Source organism: Eschrichtius robustus, chromosome 7, assembly GCF_028021215.1.
Source record: "Eschrichtius robustus isolate mEscRob2 chromosome 7, mEscRob2.pri, whole genome shotgun sequence".
In the NCBI taxonomy this organism is placed as follows: domain Eukaryota; kingdom Metazoa; phylum Chordata; class Mammalia; order Artiodactyla; family Eschrichtiidae; genus Eschrichtius; species Eschrichtius robustus.
Genome location: NC_090830.1, coordinates 91847483 through 91868393, shown reverse-complemented (window position 1 = coordinate 91868393; position 20911 = coordinate 91847483). Strand labels below are relative to the sequence as shown.

The window sequence follows — 20911 nt, the reverse complement described above, 5'->3', positions numbered from 1 at the left end:
TTTGTAGATATGTTCATTTGTGTCATATTTTAGATTCCACATATATGTGATATCATATGGTATTTGTCTTTCTCTGACTTACTTCGCTTAGTATGATAATCTCTAGGTCCATCCATGTTGCTGTAAATGGCATTATATCATTCTTTTTGATGGCTGAGTAATAGTCCATTATATATATATGGACTATATATAAATACCACGTCTTCTTTATCCATTCATCTGTCAATGGACATTTTGGTTGTTTCCATGTCTTGGCTATTGTAAATAGTGCTGCTATGAACATAGGGTTGCATATATCATTTTGAATTATAGTTTTGTCTGGGTATATGCCCAGGAGTGGGATTGCTAGATCATACGGCAACTCTATTTTTAGTTTTTTGAGGAACCTCCATACTGTTCTCCATAGTGGCTGCACCAATTTACATTCCCACGAACAGTGTTAGAGGGTTCCCTTTTTTCCATACCCTCTGCAGCATTTGTTATTTGTAGACTTTTTAATGATGGCCATTCTGACCATTGTGAGGTGGTACCTCATTGTAGTTTTGATTTGCATTTCTCTTATAATTAGAAATGTTGAGCATCTTTTTGTGCACCTATTGGCCATCTGTATGTGGGAAAACTTGACTTCTTAACAATATTTAGTCTTCGACACATGAATGAGATATCTTTATGTTTATTTAGGTCTTATTTAATTTCTCTCAGTCATATTACATACTTTTTATTGTATACTTCTTTTACATTTTCTCAGACTTATCTCTAAGTATTTCATATTTTTTGTTATTGTAAATGTAGTTTTAAAATTTCAGTTTTTGACTGCTCGTTGATACTGTGTAGAAATATAATTGATTTGCAGATTGCAATTTAATATGTTAATTGCTCTGCTGATGCTGTATGCAGAGTACTGCAGAGCACAAAGAAGGAACAACCAACTCTACTTACAGTGTCAAGGAAGCCTGACATAAGAAAACATTAATTTTGTAGTTATTTTCTTGATTTGTAGCAGACTATCTTACCCAAAATACTAGGTGAATTTATAGTAATTAAACTGTAAATTATTTAAGATTTTGAAAAATTATTTTTAAGAAACAGTGTGCTCAGTAATAGACTAGAAACTCTAGTATTGAGTTTAAATCTTTTAAGTTTTTATTATGGAATATTTTAATCATTTATAAAAATAGAATAGTATTTTTCATAGCTTTATTTAATATTTACTTATATTGTATATCTATGTTTATATTTGTGTATGTATGAAAATTTTCAGATCTACAGAAAAGTTGCAAGAATAATACAAGGAATTTCCATATAATTTTCACCCAGATTCACCAGTTTACATTTCTGCCCCATCTGCTATATCATTCTTTCTCTATTTTCTTTTCCTGAACTAGGAGTATATTGGAGACATTCTGCCCTTTTACCCCAAATATTTTATTGTATATTTCCTAAGAACTAGGACATTCTCTTACATTAGCACAGCATAGTTAATCAAAATTAGGAAATTGAACATTGATAAAATACTATTAGCTAATCCCTAGTCAATATTCTATCAATTATCCTAATTTTATCTTTTGTAGCTTTCCCCCCACCCAGTCTACAGTCCAGTCCAGGATCAGACCTTGAATAGACTTGTCATGTATCCTTTAAACTGGGACAGTTTCTCAACCTTGTGTTTGTTCACCTTGATATTTTTAAAACATTGAAGCCAGTTACTTGGTAGAATATCTCTTTTGGGGGGTTTGTCCAGTGTTTCTTCATAACTAGATTCAGTTTATTCAGTTTGGTAGGAATCCCACTGAAGTGTATCTTTTGAAGAGAAAAGTAGTACTGTAAAATTCGCATATAACTTATATGTGTATATAACTTCAGTCAGCCCTTTGAATACACATTTCCTTCATATATGGGGACCACCTCTGTGGATTCAACCAACTGCAGATTGTCTAGTACTGTAGTATTTACTATTGAAAAAAATCTACAGTGTAAGGGAACCCGTGCAGTTCAAACCCATTTGTTTGAGAGTCAACTATACTAAAAATATCATTAATCTTAGTTCTCAATGTTGTCTTGTTTCTATTTTTTTTTTTTAATATGTGAAAAGTATAATCTTGCTCAAGGTTTTCAGCTTTTAATTTTACTGTTTTGTTGATTCTTATCAGGTCAAGTAATTATTGAGTTGACCATAGGAGTTGGAATGAGCTTATTTACTTAGTTAAATAGAACACTTTTTTAAAAAAAAAATTAATTTATTAATTTATTTATTTTTGGCTGTATTGGGTCTTCGTTTCTGTGTGAGGGCTTTCTCTAGTTGTGGCAAGCAGGAGCCACTCTTCATCGCGGTGCGCGGGCCTCTCACTATTGCGGACTCTCTTGTTGCGGAGCACAGGCTCCAGACGCGCAGGCTCAGTAGTTGTGGCTCACGGGCCTAGTTGCTCCGCGGCATGTGGGATCTTCCCAGACCAGGGCTCGAACCCGTGTCCCTGCATTAGCAGGCAGATTCTCAATCACTGCGCCACCAGGGAAGCCCCAAATAGAACACTTTTGACACCATCCCTTTTGATATGTTCAGGTCCAATGAATTAGAAATCTATGTTATGTGCCAAGCTTGGTACATCTTCTCATCAGATGAATGTTAATTATGCTTTTTTCCCTCCCTGTCTTCTCAGGCATAATATCCCAGTTTTACAAAGTCCTTTGAAGTACCTTGCCTGTTGATATTCAAATCCTAAATTTAATTTTATTGACACTTTTCTTAGGGAATGTTTTTATGTAAAATTTATTTTTTCAACAACACAAATAAAAAACCATCTGATCACTGACATTGAAGACAGTGGACTTTTATAAAACACAATCTTTATGTACTCCTTATAAAAGAAAAAAATGAGTATGACAGACATTTTGTTTTCTTTGTTGATTGGGACATTCATTCACTGTATGATAATTGCGGTGGCATTTGGAGGCATCATTTTTTTCTTTATGGGAAGTAATAACAAGTCATTAAGACCAGCAGCGTTTTTTTATTTGTTTGTTTCCTAACAGAGACCCTTTAGAAGGTGCAGTTCTTAAGAAATTTTTTTCTGGGGGCAGTGGTGGTGGGATGAATTGGGAGATTGGGATTGACATACATACACTAATATGTATAAAATAGATATCTAATAAGAACCTGCTGTAGAAAAAAAATAAAATAAAATTCAAAAAGAAAAAAGAAATTTTTTTCTGAAAGATAATAGTGGCAGATTATTTGTTTCAGGTACTGAACAGTACAGTGAATACACAGGCTATGCCGAAACATACCGTTGGGCCCGGAGCCATGAAGATAGGAGTGAAAGGTGAGTTCATTTCTGACGTTAGCATCTCATGGTCAAAAGCTAAGGAATGTGGGTTTGACCCTGGTGCAGTCTGTCTTCCATCTATTCTTATTTCAGAAATATAATTTTATTCTTAAATTCAATAGTACAGTTTCATTAGTAGTTAAAACAGTATCACCATCTCCATATACCAAAGGGAACAACAGAGAAAAGCCAAATGTCTAAACCAAGAAGAAAGGCACAGCTCAGCTGCTAATTGTAAGCAGCCAGTGGAGGTTAACTTCCAAGGTCAAACTAATTAGAGCTTAAAGCCTGTAAACAGCTTATTTAGTTATCCTTACCTTTTCTGTGAGATTAGGTTAAGTGGGGGAAACCTATGCTGGGACAATTTGCCTAATGCCACAAACAGTTGATAGCAGAACCTATGTTGAATATTGCTGCTGCAGTCTCCTAGTTCTTACTGAAATATATTTTTACACTTTGACATTTTTGCTTCCCCACTAAGTTGGTTTACCAGAGGTAAATTTTTACAGAAAATGTGTGTGGCCTATGTATGTGTGTTTCAATGCAAAAGAGCCATTGTGGCAGAAAGAATCAGCTATTGCCTGTGTAGCCATACAACCTTATCTTTGTAATACCTCAAGTCTAGTCCCTAGTCTCTTTCCCTTTGTTTTGGTTAAAATATGTGGTTGCAACAGTTATCTATGTGAATGTTTAATTCCTGATAATTATTTACAGACTAACATGAAGGTTTCTGTGGGTATTCTTCAGTGTGAAAAGTTGACTGCCATATCAGTATATGCATGTTTATAAAGAGATGAAATATTTGGAATTTCACATTTCCAGAATCACCATCTCAGCCAGTTTTTCCTGTCTCCATGGGCAAATTGCTATCGTCTGCTTTGATTTCTTTGCCTTTTTAAAAATAGTTTTGCCCAGTCAGCAACTGAGCACAGTAGGGTAGAATTTTGTACTGAATTATTACACATTTTTTACAGAACTTGACTTCTTGGGATTCATTCTTGGACAATAAATGGTGATGTTACAAACTCATTGACTTAGAGCAGTTCTTTCAGAACAAAGGAGGAATGCGTTCTTGTTGAGATACAAACGCCATGTCTTTAGTATTGGAGGAAAACAAAGAACTAAATTCCTTTCGTTTGCCCCCGAAATCTTTTAACCTCGAAGACTCATTGTTAATGATGTGTCTGTTTATAATACGTACTATTTTTTCATTTTAGTGTTTAATGCCTGGCAGTCCACATTATGTATGCCTTGGAATTTAAAAATAAAATGGTGTTTTTCTACCCTCCTGATTTGCTGAGATATATACCCACTGGTTTGTTTGTAATGTATTAACCCTGCCAAAGTCTCAGAAACCTGACCCTTGTGAGGGTTTTATTTTGTGAGTACCTTTCCCCATTCCTCATTTCCCCCCATCTGTCCTGCCCCAGGGACGACTGGCAGCGGCGCGGCACTGAAATCGTTGCCATCGATGCCCTTCACTTCAGACGCTACCTCGACCAGTTTGTGCCTGAGAAAATCAGACGCGAGCTTAACAAGGCCAGTAACCTTATTTCTTAGTTCATCTGGCAGCTGTCATCTATTTACTGCCATTTTATTAATGCTGAAATTAATGCTTTCTGGTAATTCTTGCAGTGTCAGTACGTCTGCCCACAGCTCTCCTGATTTAATGGGTCTGTCAGCTTGTACAGGATGTACTTTCCATTTCGTAATTGTTTGATTACTGATGCCAGATAGACTGTTACTTGATATTAAGCCCCACACATGCATTTATCTCATCAAGTACATTTAGTTGCTTTGGAACATTATCATTGTAAAACCATATAGAAATGAATGAACCCTGAAAGTTTTTATCAAACCTGCCCAGTGACATTTTTCTCTACAAGGTGTGCTTATCAGGATTAAAACAGATAAACCATGAAAGTCGAGTCACTATTGTTCTAGTATAGGTAAGATTGACATGTAAATTATTTATTTATTTGGTAATTTGACATATTTATGATGGAATCTGTAGTTTTCTGTGCTACTTAGTTTTGTCTCCTATAGTCATTTTCTTTTTTTTTCATTGTGTTACAGAAATAGAAAAATGAGCCAGACCTATTGTTAGTTTAAAGTTTTACTACTGTTAACCATAGCAAATAAACTGTCATACAATAGTGTTCTAAGTCTATTCTCTAGATAGATAGGGCCTTACCAAAACAGTTGATGTCTTCTTTAGTTCCTCATATTACTCTCACAGCCAAGAAGACTGACCCAGTTCTGAAAACCATTGTTTAACTTCCATGAGTAGGATTTGGTCATGAAATTCATTATTAAGATAATGAGGTTGTGGTTTTGCATGACTACCCATGTGCCAATCCCTACACAGACTTCTGGGAATGACAGCAGACTAGGTGTATCATTGCAGGTGGACTGGGACTGCCCTTGGATTGGCATGTGTGGCGTTCAGTATATCATCTTCACATCTTTTCCCTGGGTCTTACCACAGGAATGGCCTCTCTATGGTGCTCTGCTTATCCCAGCTCAACCGCCTTGCCTCTCATATTGTTAGTAAAATAACCAAATAATCCAGAAAGAGTTTAGTACACTTAAAAGTTAGTAGATATTTCAAATATAATTACATTTATTATCATATTCTAATGTACTAAGAATCTAATTTACTGTTAAATATGTTTTTTTAATATATAATTTATTAGGTTATTTTAATGTTTGAAGTTCTCAAAGGAATCCCATAAAAGTTTGAAGAGTAAATGCACTATTTTCCAAAGTTCAACTTACACACAGATTCCGTTTTTCTTTTAAGTAATTCCTCATAAAAGCTATCCAAAAAGACTATTCTTTGATATATCAACAGATATAATTTCTCTTTTACCTGATATTACTGAGGAATATCTTTTATTATATTAGGTACCTTTTAATTGTGAGCTTGCTTTCACTGTTCTAAACTCTTGCCTTAAAGCAGTTGTCTCCAAGCACATGATGTTTTTATTACATAGCATATCAAGTAGAATAAGATTTATATTTAGCTTTTCATCAGATGTGTATGTGAATTTGTCACATGGTCATTAATACTAGAAGACATTTATATAAGCAGTAGGTATGGGTTCCCCCCCAACCCCCGCCGCCTGCCCACAATTCATATGTTGAAGCCCTTACCCCAGTAGGTCAGAATGTATAGAGATATGATTAAGTTAAAATGATGCCAGGGAGCGCCCTAATCCAATCTAACTAGTATCCTAATAGAAGAGGAGATTAGGGCATACAAAAAAAAATCAGGGGTGCATGCCCACGGGATAAAGATCCTGTGAGGGCACAGCATGAAGGTGACCATCTGCAAGCCAAGGAGAGAGGTCTCAAATGAAATCAAACATGCTGACACCTTGATCTTGAACTTCTAGTCTCCAAAACTGTGAGAAAATTAATGTCTATTATTTAAGTCACTCAGTCCATGATATTTTGTTATGGCAGAGAAATACATGAAAAGTTTGGAGAGAAGCATATGAAAAGGAAATGTATTTAACCATTATCATACATTAACACACATTTAAAGGCTCCCTTTTTTTTTTTAACATTTTGTAAAATTTATTTATTTATTTATTTCTGGCTGCGTTGGGTCTTTGTTGCTGCACACGGGCTGTCTCTAGTTGCAGCAAGCAGGGGCTACTCTTCGTTGCGGTGTGTGGGCTTCTCGTTGGCGGTGGCTTCTCTTGTTGCAGAGCATGGGCTATAGGCGCATGGGCTTCAGTAGTTGCGGCACGTGGGCTCAGTAGTTGTGGCTTGCAGGCTCTAGAGCTCAGGCTCAGTAGTTGTGGCGCACGAGCTTAGTTGCTCCGCAGCATGTGGGATCTTCCCAGACCAGGGCTCAAACCCGTGTCCCCTGCATTGGCAGGCAGATTCTTAACCACTGTGCCACTAGGGAAGTCTTAAAGGTTCCCTTTTTTTTCATGATAACATTTATATTCCCACAAATGCTTTCCTGGAGGAGCTAGATCATTCACTTTTAGAAATTATCTATAAATATGATCTTTTTAAAAGATAACCCTGGACATAAATAAATCTCTTTTTAAATTGCCCATGGCTAACTGATATTCTCTACATTTACTTGGATAGCACTAACCTCCAGTTTCCCATCCTCAAAGACACCAGAAATTTTAAAGATGTGAAGCCTTGGTATATGTGAATAGGTTAAGTTAGTTGTAAGTATTACCAACACTGAAAAACATTTATTTGTACAATATAGGGTCCTTATGAGACATACTTTATAGAAAAAGACTGAGTCTTTAAATAACCTGGCAATAGAAGTTTTATTTCATTCAAGTCATATTTTTTTTGTTGTTATCACCACATTTGGAAGGGGATTGTTATTAAATCAGAGCTTGATTAACGCAACTGATCAATATTTGCTGCTGCTATTTCTAAGAAGCTCAACATTCGATCATTTATAATCTTTTCTTGAAGTCTGTGTTACTTTACTTTTCAGGAATATTAGTTCAAAATGTCTCATTTTTAATGAGCTTTCCCTTAAGTTTCTCAATGTATAGAATCAGGATAACCATAAAGAAACCTAATCTAATCTTTGATTTCACACATGAGAAATCTAAGGTCTACATGGTGTTTTCATTTTATATTGCATCTTTTAAAAAATTTTTTGTTTATTTATACTTTTTTAAATTTATCTTTGGCTGCGTTGGGTCTTTGTTGCTGCACGCGGGCTTTTCTGTAGTTGCGGCGAGCGGGGGCTACTCTTTGTTGCGGTGCGCGGGCTTCAGTAGTTGTGGCTCGTGGGCTCTAGAGCACAGGCTCAGTAGTTGTGCGTGGGCTTAGTTGCTCTGCAGCATGTGGGATCTTCCCGGACCAGGGTTTGAACCCGTGTCCCCCTGCATTAGCAGGCGGATTCTTAACCACTGTGCCACCAGGGAAGTCCCTATATTGCATCTTAAAAAGGCAAAATCAATTTACTAATGTTACAATTATTTTAAAGATAAAAAATCATCTATAATTTTACCTTTCAAATAATTGTTTTCATTTTTGTAGGTCTTTCCAAATGAATACTAATTTTCATATAAATGTGTGCAGAAGTTACCTATAATATTGTATTTATCTATTTAATTTATCCATAAATTGTAAGTATTTTTCATACTTTCTAATGATCTTCATGATAATGTTTTTTTAAATAAATTTGATCTTTTTTAATCTATCTATCTATCTATCTATTTTTGGCTGCACCACATGGCATGAGGGATCTTAGTACCCTGACCAGGGATTGAACCAGTGCCCCTTGCAGGGGAAGCACAGAGTCTTAACCATTGGACTGACAGGGAAATCCCCATAATAATATGTGTAATGGCCATAAAATTGGTTGGATTGATATACTAGGACTTAGCTACTGTTTTTGAACTAAGAGGTGGTCCCAAGTTTTTCTCTATTATATATAATGTAGTAAACATCTTTGTACAGTTGTTATTTAATCAAATAAAAGAAATGTACAAAAGAAGAAATTTATAAAATTATTGTTACTGAATCTAAGTATAATTTTAAGACTCTTAATTAATATTATTTTATTCTCTTGTAAAAGATTCTTAAGGAACTTTTTATGTTATGTTTGTTTTTAAGAAATCACAGTATTCTAAAACATCAGAAAATCATTATCAATACCAACTATGTATTAGTTTAAGTTAGACGAGTATGGTAGATTGATTTCATATAAACAACTCTTTTTTTTTTTTTTCATTATTTATTCATTTATTTTTGGCTGTGTTGGGTCTTCGTTTCTGTGCAAGGGCCTTCTCCAGTTGTGGCAAGCGGGGGCCACTCTTCATCGCGGTGCGCGGGCCTCTCACTATCGTGGCCTCTCTTGTTGCGGAGCACAGGCTCCAGACGCGCAGGCTCAGTAGTTGTGGCTCACGGGCCCAGTTGCTCCGTGGCATGTGGGATCCTCCCAGACCAGGGCTCGAACCCGCGTCCCCTGCATTGGCAGGCAGACTCTCAACCACTGCGCCACCAGGGAAGCCCAAAACAACTCTTTTTAAAAATTATTTATTTATTTTATTTTTGGCTGCCTTGGGTCTTTGTTGCTGCGCACAGGCTTTCTCTAGTTGCAGAGAGCAGGGGCTACTCTTCGTTGCAGTGCGTGGGCTTCTCATTGTGGTGGCTTCTCTTGTTGTGGAGCATGGGCTCTAGGCACACGGGCTTCAGTTGTTGTGGCACTTGGGCCCAGCAGTTGTGGCTCACGGACTCTAGAGCACAGGCTCAGTAGTTGTTGTGCACAGGCTTAGTTGCTCCACGGCATGTGGGATCTTCCTGGACCGGGGCTCGAACCCGTGTCCCCTGCATTGGCAGGCGGATTCTTAACCACTGCGCCACCAGGGAAGTCATGAACAACTCTTTAGGACAAAAATTGTTAAATTATTAATTTAGCAAACAGTATAATGTATTTACATTATATAATGTCCTCCCTCCCTCCGCCCCCCCCCATCCCACCCAACTAGGCCATCATAGAGAAATGGTTGGTTCAAACAGAATAAAAGAATTTTGTAACAGTAGCCAAGATATGGAAGCAACCCAAGTGCCCTGCCCGTCAACAGACAAATGGATAATGTATACAATGAAATATTTCTCAGCCATAAAAAAGAATGAAATTCTGCCTTTTACAGCAAAGTGGATGGACCTAGAGAATATTATGCTTGGTGAAATAAGTTAGACAGAGAAAGACAAATACTATATATCACTTACATGTGGAATCTAAAAAATCATACAAACGAATGTATATGCAAAACAGAAACAGACTCACAGATACAGAAAACAAACTAGTGGTTACCAAAGGGGAGAGAGAAGGCAGGGAGGGGCATGTTAGGGGTATGGGATTAAGAGATACAAACTACTATGTATAAAATAGATAAGCATCAAGGATATATTGTATAGCACAGGGAGTTACAGCCATTATCTTGTAATAACTTTTAATTGAGTATATTCTGTAAAAATACTGAATCACTCTGCTGTACACCTGAAACTAATGTAACATTGTAAATCAATTATACTTCAATAAAAAAGAATTTTGTATTTAATCATCACAGTTATTCTTTATACCTAATTACTGTGTAAGTATTTTATATCATTTATCTGATTACCTTTTTTTTTTTTAAACATCTTTATTGAAGTATAATTGCTTTACAATGGTGTGTTAGTTTCTGCTTTATCACAAAGTGAATCAGTTATACATATACATATGTTCCCATATCTCTTCCCTCTTGCATCTCCCTCCCTCCCACCCTCCCCATCCCACCCCTCTAGGTGGTCACAAAGCACCGAGTTGATCTCCCCGTGCTATGCGGCTGCTTCCCACTAGCTATCTATTTTACGTTTGGTAGTGTATATATGTCCATGACACTCTCTCTGATTACCTTTTTAAAGTTTTATTTTACTTAATCAAAACACCAAATGCAGGTTAATTTCAGTTGTATACTTTTTTTTTTTTTTTTGTTATGGTCATTTTTCAAGATAGATTTTTTTTTTAAAGTAAAATTGGTTAGATTTTGCTTCTAATAATCTAAATATTTCAAATTCTCTGTTGTTAGGCTTTAGTTTTACTAAGCTATTTTTGCTCATTAAAGAAAAGTTAGCCCAGATATGTAGAGATAGCAGTGTGAAAGAAACTAAAACCATTCTGATGGTATCAAACAGAGATGACACAAACTAGGAGGCTAAGAAATCTTCCTCTTCATCTGGGCATATTTGGAGAATTTGACAGGAAAGCAAGTGGCAAAGTTATGTCTATTCTGACAGAAAGTCTGTTCACCCCCTTGTTGGCATAAAGGCAGAGACTGTATCTTTCAAGAACCTACTCAAAAAAATTGAGCTCTTTGATAGTTTCGACCCGAAAGAGATTTTCAGATGCTCCATGCATCTGATTATACAGGTAATTTGTGAGTTCTAGTGTAAGCTCTGTACCACAGTGTTGAGTAATGGTCTGGTACCAACTTATAATTAATATCTGTCAGGATTTACAGCCTAGGAGGGGGTGGAAGGAATAGCCTTGTTAATCCACCCAGACAGGTATAAAATACATTTTTATACCCTTGTAGCAACTTCAGAGAGCAATTTATAGTATTTCTATGTGTGGGTTTCATAGAAGCATCTTTCTTTATCCTTGGTTTTTCTCTGGGAACATTTGTCACACATCATTCTTTCTATTTTATTTACTATTATACATAAGCTATATTTTAGGCTTTGTTTGGTACTTGAGAAAGCCCAGGGGAGATTTGCTTTGCTATTATTTTAAACCTCTTAATATAGTCTGACAGTTTCAGAAAACTAAGAACCCTTTGGAGGCAGAAAGACCAGCTTGTCTGACAGCAAAGAAATAGAAATCAGAGACTCTGGGACCTTAAACTGCAGTCTTCTCATATACAAAATGAGCTGTTCATTTAATTAAAACTTAGCATCCTCAGGATATATGGTACTTTTCTCAGGTTACTGGCAAATTTTAAAATATTCTAGCTTAAAACAGAGCTGTGAAACTAGAGAATCTTGGAGCTGGAACGGATATTAAAGGTTATCTTGTAACCAGGTATAGGAATCCTTTTTATATATAGTTACTTGCTCATTTTATATATAGTTGTTTAAGCATTTCAGTGGCAGGAAGCACATTTAAAAGCTAATCACAGTTATTAATCTAAGTCCCAATAATTCAGAGAGAGTGGTGAGGAAGCATAATAGTAGTAACTCTTTACCTTAATGAAAAAAAATGGTAATCAAAAGTTTTCAAATAAAACAGTGTCTTAAATGCCTTTCTGTCCTTTAGTCCCTTGTGGTTTGTGATTGGGATTTCATTAGTTCTTAAAATATTTCTGATATTTTCCTTCATATTTATTTGAATTGGAAAAAGAAACTGAGACCTGTAATGGTTTAAGGGCTTTGATTTGCCCAGCATCAAAGCAAATAAATAATAGAACTGATCATTTCTTACTCTCTTCCTTGTGTAATCCCAGGATTTTCTCTTTCTCCCCTCTACTTTGGCCCCTAGGAAAAAAAGAGGAGAGAGAGATAACATAAGCTTGATAATGGATACTGATCCTAGTACATCAGTCAGAAATACTGTTAGTGTCTAGTCATTCACGTGCTTTGATATTTCTTTCATCCTGCAGGCTTACTGTGGATTTCTTCGTCCTGGAGTTTCTTCAGAGAATCTTTCTGCAGTGGCCACAGGAAACTGGGGCTGTGGTGCCTTTGGTGGCGATGCTAGATTAAAAGGTGAGTGAATCAGTTGTTATAAGAAGGATAATAGTATTTTGACTAAGGAGAAGAGTTAGTCCTTCAAACCATATTTCTAACCACAAAGATCTAAAAGAAGAGAAAAAGAATATTTGACACCATCCTTTTTTTTCTTATTGTATATGAAGGAATCCGTATTTTTATTTACTATTTACCTGCAGAGGTCACTTATCTCTTTGATCTATAAGACACAGTATTTAGTTGAATAAAGAGAGGGAAGAGGCAAAAATTACTATGAAGTTTCAAACCAAAGCACCCTTTCAAGCATGTTCCTTTACAGAAGTGATTTTTTATGGACAGAGCTATTTGATGACTGACTCGTTCATTCACCAAACTTACGGCATTCTGCCACTCTCTAGGCACTGTGGTAGGCTCTGAGAATACAAAGGTGAATAAGATGTAGTCCCTGCTTTGGAATTCACAGTCTAGCATATGAGAGAGAGGCATAGACAAATGCAGCACATAGTAATGAGTGCTTTAATAGAGGTACACAATGTGTGGGGAGACATAGCTTGGGAGAGCTGCATGAATGGCACAGATAAGGAGGCATTTGGGTACTCAAGAAGGATAAACATTTCTTGCCCTTTATTGTTTATAGTAGAAAAATCACAAACCTATCAACAAAGCTATTGGTCATTTACCATATTATGACGTTTGCTTTCCTCTCAGGAGTGTCAGTTATAGAGAATAGTATTATATTATTACTTAGGATGGTTACTATTCTTTGTCAACCCAGCTGGTGACATGAGCTGGGTGTGCTACAGTACAGTCTTGACACTAACTCCCTGGAGTTAGTACAGACCCTCAGGTTAAGGGCACCCATCCTCCACAAGACTGCCCCTACTGCAGACTCTAGCTGCAAGTCTAAAGGGGTGGGGTGTCCCCCCCGTCCACCTGCACCTCTTATCAGCTGGCTACCAGTCTTGGGAGTTTTCCACAACCAACCCCTCTAAGGTTTGATAATTCATTAGAATGACTCACCGAACCCAGGAAGGTGCTATTATAATTTTATTACAAAGGATACTCATAGGGTTTATGTATTTCAGCCTGTTGAGTTGTTGTCACATGGAGTTATGTTTTATGTGTTTACACTTTTGTGGCATGCTTAGAAAAATCTTCTCTATTCCTTTATTCTAAAGGCTTTCACCCATATTTTCTTCACATTCAAAAACAAAAACCGCATGTTGTCAGTTTTGGTGTTTTGAATGTCTATAGAAGAAGGAATTTCTGGGTTTTATTTTATGAAATTCTTTATCATCCTGAATTTGTTTGAGGAAACCTGTTTTTCACTTTGGGCTTATTGATCTTATGACAGACACTTTTTTCTGTTTTTCTCTTAAGTAAAATAAATGAGTAGATTCATATCATCAATCCAGAAACCAGGTCTGCCATAAGCCTTGGTCATTTGTGATGGACAATTTGGGAAGCTTTATAAATGTGTTCATTTTGTTTCTTTTCTTCATGGCATAAAAGCCTTTCTCTCAGACTGCGGCTTTGCTTGCTCTGGTGACTATTAAGGGTAGTATTCCAAGATTCTCATTGTGTAATTTTCTCAATTATCGAGATTATTTTTCTGTTGTGAGCATATATTGTTTTGTTGTTTTTTTCCAGCTTTACTGAAATATAATTACATACAGAACTATATAATTTTAAGGTGTACAACATAATGATTTGACTTACATACATCATGAAATGAATATCAAGTAGGTTTAGTGAACATCTATCATCTCATATAGATACAACATTAAAGAAGCAGAAAAAAAACTGTTTTCCTTGTGATGAGAATTCTCAGGCTTTACTCCCTTAGCAACTTTCATTTATAATGTACAGCAGTGTTAATTATCTTTATCATGTTGTGCATTACATTCCTAGTACTTATTTATCTTATAACTGGAGGTTTGTACCTTTTGACTACCTTCATCTAATTCCCTTTCCCCCAACCTCCTGCCTCTGGTAGCCAGAAATCTGATCATATTTTCCTAGGAGTTTGTTTGTTTTTGAAGTATAATTGACCTACTTATACTACATTAGCTCCTGGTATACAACATAGTGATTCTATATTTCTATATATTTCAAAATGATCTCCATGATAAGTCTAGTTGTCTTCTGTCACCATGCAAAGATCTTATGTAATTACTGACTGTATTCCCTACACTGTACATTTCATACCCATAACTCATTTATTTTGCAACTGGAAGTTTATACCTCTTCCCCCTCACCTATTTCTCTCCTCCTCCCTACCCCCTCCCTTCTGGCCGCCACCTGTTTGTTCTCTGTATCTGTTACTCTGTTTCTGTTTGGTTATGTTTGTTCATTTATTTTGTTTTGTTTTTAGATTGCACCCATAAGTGAAATCATACAGTATTTGTCTTTCTATTCCACTTAGCATAATACCCTCTAGGTCCACCCATGTTGTTGCAAATGGCAAGATTTCATTCTTTTTTATGGCCAAGTAGTATTTCATTGTATATATACACCACATCTTTATCCATTTATCTATCGATGGGCACTTAGATTGCTTCCATATCTTGCTATTGTAAATAATGCTGCAATGAACATAGGGGTACATATATCTTTCCTAATTAGTGTTTTCATTTTCTTCAGATAAATACCCAGAAGTGGAATTGCTGGATTGTATGGTAGTTCTAGTTTTAATTTTTTGAGGAACCTTCATACTATATTCCATATATATTCTCATCAGCAGTACACGAGGGTTCCCTTTTCTCCACATCCTCACCAACACTTATTTGTTGTCTTTTGATAATAGCCATTCTGAAAGGTGTGAGGTGCAATTTCATTGTGGTTTTGACTTGCATTTCCCTGATGATTAGTGATGTTGAGCATATTTTCATGTGCCTCTTGGCCATCTGTATGTCTTCTTTGGAAAAATGTCTATCTAGGTCCTCTGGCTAGTTTTTAATCTGGTTGTTTGTTTTTCTGGCGTTGAGATGTATGAGTTCTTTGTATATTTTGGATATTAACCCCTTTCTGGATATATCATTTGCAAATATCTTGTCCCATTCAGTAGGTGGCCCTTTTCGTTTTGTTGGTTTCCTTCACTGTGCAAAAGCTTTTTTGTTTGCTGTAGTCCCATTTGTTGATTTTTGCTTCTGTTTTCATTGTCTCAGGAGACATATCCAAAAAATATTGCTAAGACTTATGTCAAAGAGCATACTGCCCATGTTTTCTTCTAGAAGTTTCGTGGTTTTAGGTGTTACTTTTAATCCATTTTGAATTTATTTTTGTATATGGTATGTGAAAGTGGTCCAGTTTAATTCTTTTGCATGTAGCTGTCCAGTTTTCCCAACATCATTTATTGAAGAGGCTGTCTTTTCCCCATTGTGTATTCTTGCCTCCTTTGTTATAGATTAATTGCCCATATAAATATGGGTTCATTTCTGGGCTCTCTATTCAGTTCCATTGATCTGTGTGTGTGTGTTTTTGTTCCAGTACCCTGCTGTATTGACTACTGTAGCTTTGTAGTAGATTTGAAATCAGGGAGTGTGATTTGTCCAGCTTTGTTATTCTTTGTCAAAAATTGCTTTGGCTATTCAGGGTCTTCTGTGTTTCCATACAAATTTTAGAATTATTTTATTTCTGTGAAAAATGCCATTGATATTTTGATAGAGATTGCATCAAATCTGTTACTGTTTTTGTAATTTTTAAAAATCTTATTAAAAATGTTCTCAACAACATGGATGACCTTGAAAGAATGATGCTAAGTGAGACAGACAGATACCATATGATCTCACTTATATGTGGGACCTTAAAAAAAAAAAAAAAGAGCTCATAGATACACAGAACAGATCAGTGGTTACCAGAGGTATAGGATGGAGAGTGCACAAAATGGGTGAAAGAGGTCAAAAGGTACAGACTTCCAGTTATAAAATGAATAAATCGTGGGGATGTAATGTACAGCATGGTGACTATAGTTAATAATACTGTATTGTATATTTGAAAGTTGCTAAGAGTAAATCTTGCAAGTTCTCATCACAAAAAAATATGTAGCTATGTGTGGTGGTGGATGTTAACTAGATTTATTGTGGTGATCATTTTGCAATATATACAAATATCTAATCATTATGTTGTACACCTGAAATGAATATAATGCTATATGTCAATTATATTCCGATTGTATAAAAAAAAAAGTCAGCCGTCGGAACTGTATAAACCCCTCTTTTATAAGCCCACTTTCTCATTAGCCACATAAGCAGACATGAGCAAGGGAGCATTTAAATCCTAGATTAATTTCCAAGAGAAGAGAGCATTAAGAAAGAGATGTTCACTGATGAACCAACATTAGGGAGGCAGAGCAGGTGCACAGAGAAGAATCAGAAGCTATGGTCCAGTTCAAAGTATTGATAGATTAAATAAAGTTGGTAAACAAAAACCCTTTGAGAGCAGATAAAGACAGGGCCAATATTAACTTCTCTGAACTGGCCATCTTTATCTGTCCCTAGGTCTTAGTAATGTTTCATGAAGACTCATCTGAACCATCAGATGCTATCCCTACCCTATAAGAAAGAAGGGAGGAAGGATAGTTAAAACAAGCAAACAAAAACTTCATGGAGGGAGAACATGGGCATGTATGAACCCTTAAACTTACATTTCTTTTATCAGAAATAAGGTTAAATATTTTTTTAACATGCTTGTTGCCTAACTGTGCATGAGTTTTTCAATTTGTAACAATTTAATTTTGAACGGCTTTCATTGTACGTTATGCTAACAACTAGTAAGAGAATATTTTTCATATATTCATTCATTCAACAGACATTGATTAACAGCTTTCTGCCCCAGGCAGCCAATGGCCCTATGAGCCAGAGGGTAGGAAAGAAGGGACATAGGGAAGAGGGGCTTGATACCTGTCCTTCAGCAGCAGCCAGTTACCTCCTGCAGGCTTGTGGAACCAAAGGGGCTCTCTCTGTCCTCCTGCCTGGCCCCTCATCTTTCTGAGGACCCTCTGGAGGCCCGTGGAAAAGAGCTTTTGAGTGAATGTGAATTCTCCTTTCTGGGCTCATAGCTATTCCAAAGTGACACTACCCCCACCTCCAGTTCACACTTGGCTTTCAAAATTTTACTCTCACCCATTTCTGTGGTAGCTACCTCTTTCTCCTGTGTTCTTTCAAGATAATAGTTCATGTGTTTTGTCTCTTCTTGGTAGAGCTTGTTGTACTTTGGTTGCCCTGAAAACTCAGCTCTCTGGTAGACTCAGGAAAAGTTATAATTCTGTAGATTACTTGGCCTTTTCTCATTGTTAGAGTAGAAGCACTGTTTTTTGCTTTTTCTGTTTGTTTTTTGCAGCATTATTTATCCCATCTCAGTAGAGACTGTTGAGTGGGCTCCTTCTCCCTAAGTGTACCACCAGGCACCCATGAGCTTTTTAGGAGATAACTTGAAACCATTTCTAAATGGTTTTTAAAGCAAATTATGTTTGTTTCATCTCTTATTTCTAATTTTATTGCATTGTAATCAAAGAGTATAGATAATATTATCTCTACTTTTTAGAGTTTTTTGAGCTTTTACTTGTGGCCTAACATAATTAATTGTTGTATATATTATGTTGGCACTTGAAAAGGTGTCTCTGAAGGGTATAGAATTTATACTTTGTCTGTTAGATTCTATACCTATTAGATCAGGGCCTGTATTTTTCTAGTTTTGTCTGCCTGCTTTCCGAAGGAATCAAGTGGTGCTCTAAAGTTCTTTCTATTGTGTTTTTGTCAGTTTCTCATTGCACATCCTCGGTGTTTATTTTTTGTACCTCTCCATACTGTGTTATCTGACTTGTGAAAGATTATGCCATTGCTAGTTTACCATAATTTGAAGCTATCTTGATGCAGTCCTGTGCATTGTCTTTTCTATCCCCATTCCCTACCTTCACTACCTAAAAGTGACTTGCAAATAAAATAAGCTTAATGAATTTCTATTTGACAAATAGAAATTTCAGCTCCACCGCTTTCTGGCTCTGTGACCTTAGACGGGTTAATTAATCTTTTGGTGCCTTTATTTCCTGATTTTCAAAATGGAAATAATACTAACATTTATTCAGTTTTTGTAAGGATTAAGTGAGTTAATCCTTGTGAATCTTGAGTTTGTCCTTTAAAAAAAGCTGCTAGAACGTTCAGCATGCTACAGTATAGAGCTCAGTGTTAGCAGTTGTTACTAATGTTACATGCTAATGGCCTCAGACCATACCTGTGGTATAAAGTATCCATGGTTTTACTCATTTTTTGTTTGGTTCATTTGTTATAAGAGGACACTGTGAATTGTTTTTTGACATTATTCATATTTATTTGAAGAATTTTCACAGCTTAACATTGATGCCAAAAAGAAAATTAAAACCAAGCTCCCTGCAGGTTAATTTAAGTGATTATTTTGGCACCTAGTTGTGCTTGAAGTTAGAATTTGATGGTTTTATATCATACTTGGAGTCAGTCCATACAGCCTATTAGATTTGTGATTTATTCTCATCTAACTTGTGATACAGGAGAGTTCACTTAAATTGTGAGACATAATTGTCTAGATTTGCAAAGATCTTGGGGATGGAGTGAGGTATGAAGACAGTTCTGTTTAAAATGATCTTTTGTTAGTGATTACTGATGTATTTAAGGTCAAGATTAATTTAAATTTCTGAAAATTTCCTTTGTGTATTTATAGTCTAATATCCAATGCAAGGAGAAAAATTATAACAGATTATGGAATTATACTCTGAAAGAGTCTTCAGGGATCATCTGATTCAACTTCTTCATTGCACAGATGGGGAAAATGCAGGCAAGAGAGTTAAGTGACTTGGCCAAAGTCATAGAGCTTAGCTAGCTAGCGGAAGGGCAAGGCCTGAGCTCAGGTCTTCAGTCTCCAGTTCCAGCTTTTATTACCATGTGTACCCAAACAGAAATGGATGTGAAATCAAGAATGTAATGTGAACTGGTTCTCTTATTAGGATCCAGCCTCTTTTTGGTAGATATGTCAAGCTTAGCTCCAGGAGCCTATCCACAGGGACAAAATGGCCTGTGAAGCATTTAAAACATAAACTCTATAGGGAGATACATTTTAAATGTTTTTACTAATATTTTATTTCATAAATGGCAAATGACCAGTGATCTAGTATTTCTGTATGTAAGGAGGAAGTAGGACTAAAAGGACTTTTCTTTGGGTCTCTCTCGCCTCTCTGTCTCTTAAATAGGAAATACTTAAAGCCAAATTTCATTCAAACCAAAAGATAAAAAAATGATACCTCTTGGTAGAAGAAGATGACGATTCATTGGTTTCCCTTTTTATATGTAGTTTAGGTTAATTAGGAACCTTTTAAAATTGAGTGCACTGAAGCTTTAATGTATGTATAAGTTGGTTGAGCGGTTTTAATTAAAACGTATCTCTATTTTGAGATAATTACTTTCAACACTTCAAGATTAATGAGGCCTAGTCATGGTACCTCACATGTTGGGGATACTCAATAAATATTAGTTTGGAAATTAGGAAATACTTTGGTATTTTAGAATCTCACATGTATTCTAATGTCTTAGATTGTTTCCCAAATTTGGGGATACTCAGCTATATCAAATTTACTAGTTCATCTTAAAAATATTTTTCCTTCCTACATAACTTTTAAAACTTTTTATTTGAAAATAATTTCAAACTTACAAAAAGTTACAAAAAGTTAAACAACTCTGTGTATGTTTATGTACATATATGCTTGTGTATTATATACAATTTTTTTCTGAACGATTTGAGCTTAAGTTACATACATTATACCCCCTTTCCTAAATACTTCAGTGTTTTTCCTATTCTCTTATATAAACACATTAGTTATAAATTCATAAATGTACATTGATATAATATTTTTATCTTCTCATCTATGTTGCAGTTTTATAAGGTGCCCTAATCAAACCCGCTGTAGCCATTTTGCCCTCCAATACAGGGTCCAGGGTCAGGTATTGCATTTAATGTTTTTGAGCCTCCTTTTGAATCTGGAGTATTTCCACAGCCTTTCTTTGTCTTTATGACATTGACATGTTTGAAGAATACAACATTCCTTGAGTTTATCTGCTGTTTCCTCATAATTAGGGTTATATTATGCATTCTTGATCAGAGCAGTATGTAGGTGATAGTGTCTGGAGGCACTTAGTAGTCATCTGACCCCATTAGTGATGTTAATTTTGATCACCCAGTCAAGGTGCTATCTGATTTTTCCACTGTTGCAGAGTTTTTTTGCTCTCTTGTAGTTAATAAGTAGTCTGTAGGAAGACACTTTGAGACAAAATTTCCCTTAGGTTTAGCATCCTTTATTGATCTTTGCCTGATCCAGTCTTTACCGTGATGGT

The 20911-nt window shown here is 35.9% G+C and overlaps 1 protein-coding gene across 4 annotated transcripts in view; it reads left to right on the top strand.

Annotated features, from left to right (window-relative positions):
• PARG (poly(ADP-ribose) glycohydrolase) overlaps positions 1–20911 on the top strand; it is a 110072-nt gene that overhangs the window by 85043 nt on the left and 4118 nt on the right. For all 4 annotated transcript variants that reach the window (XM_068548048.1, XM_068548050.1, XM_068548047.1 and 1 more), the window contains 3 exons: positions 3242–3320; positions 4754–4862; positions 12467–12572. In XM_068548048.1, coding sequence (XP_068404149.1) covers positions 3242–3320; positions 4754–4862; positions 12467–12572 — 294 coding nt within the window. The remainder of the gene's footprint in view (positions 1–3241; positions 3321–4753; positions 4863–12466; positions 12573–20911) is intronic.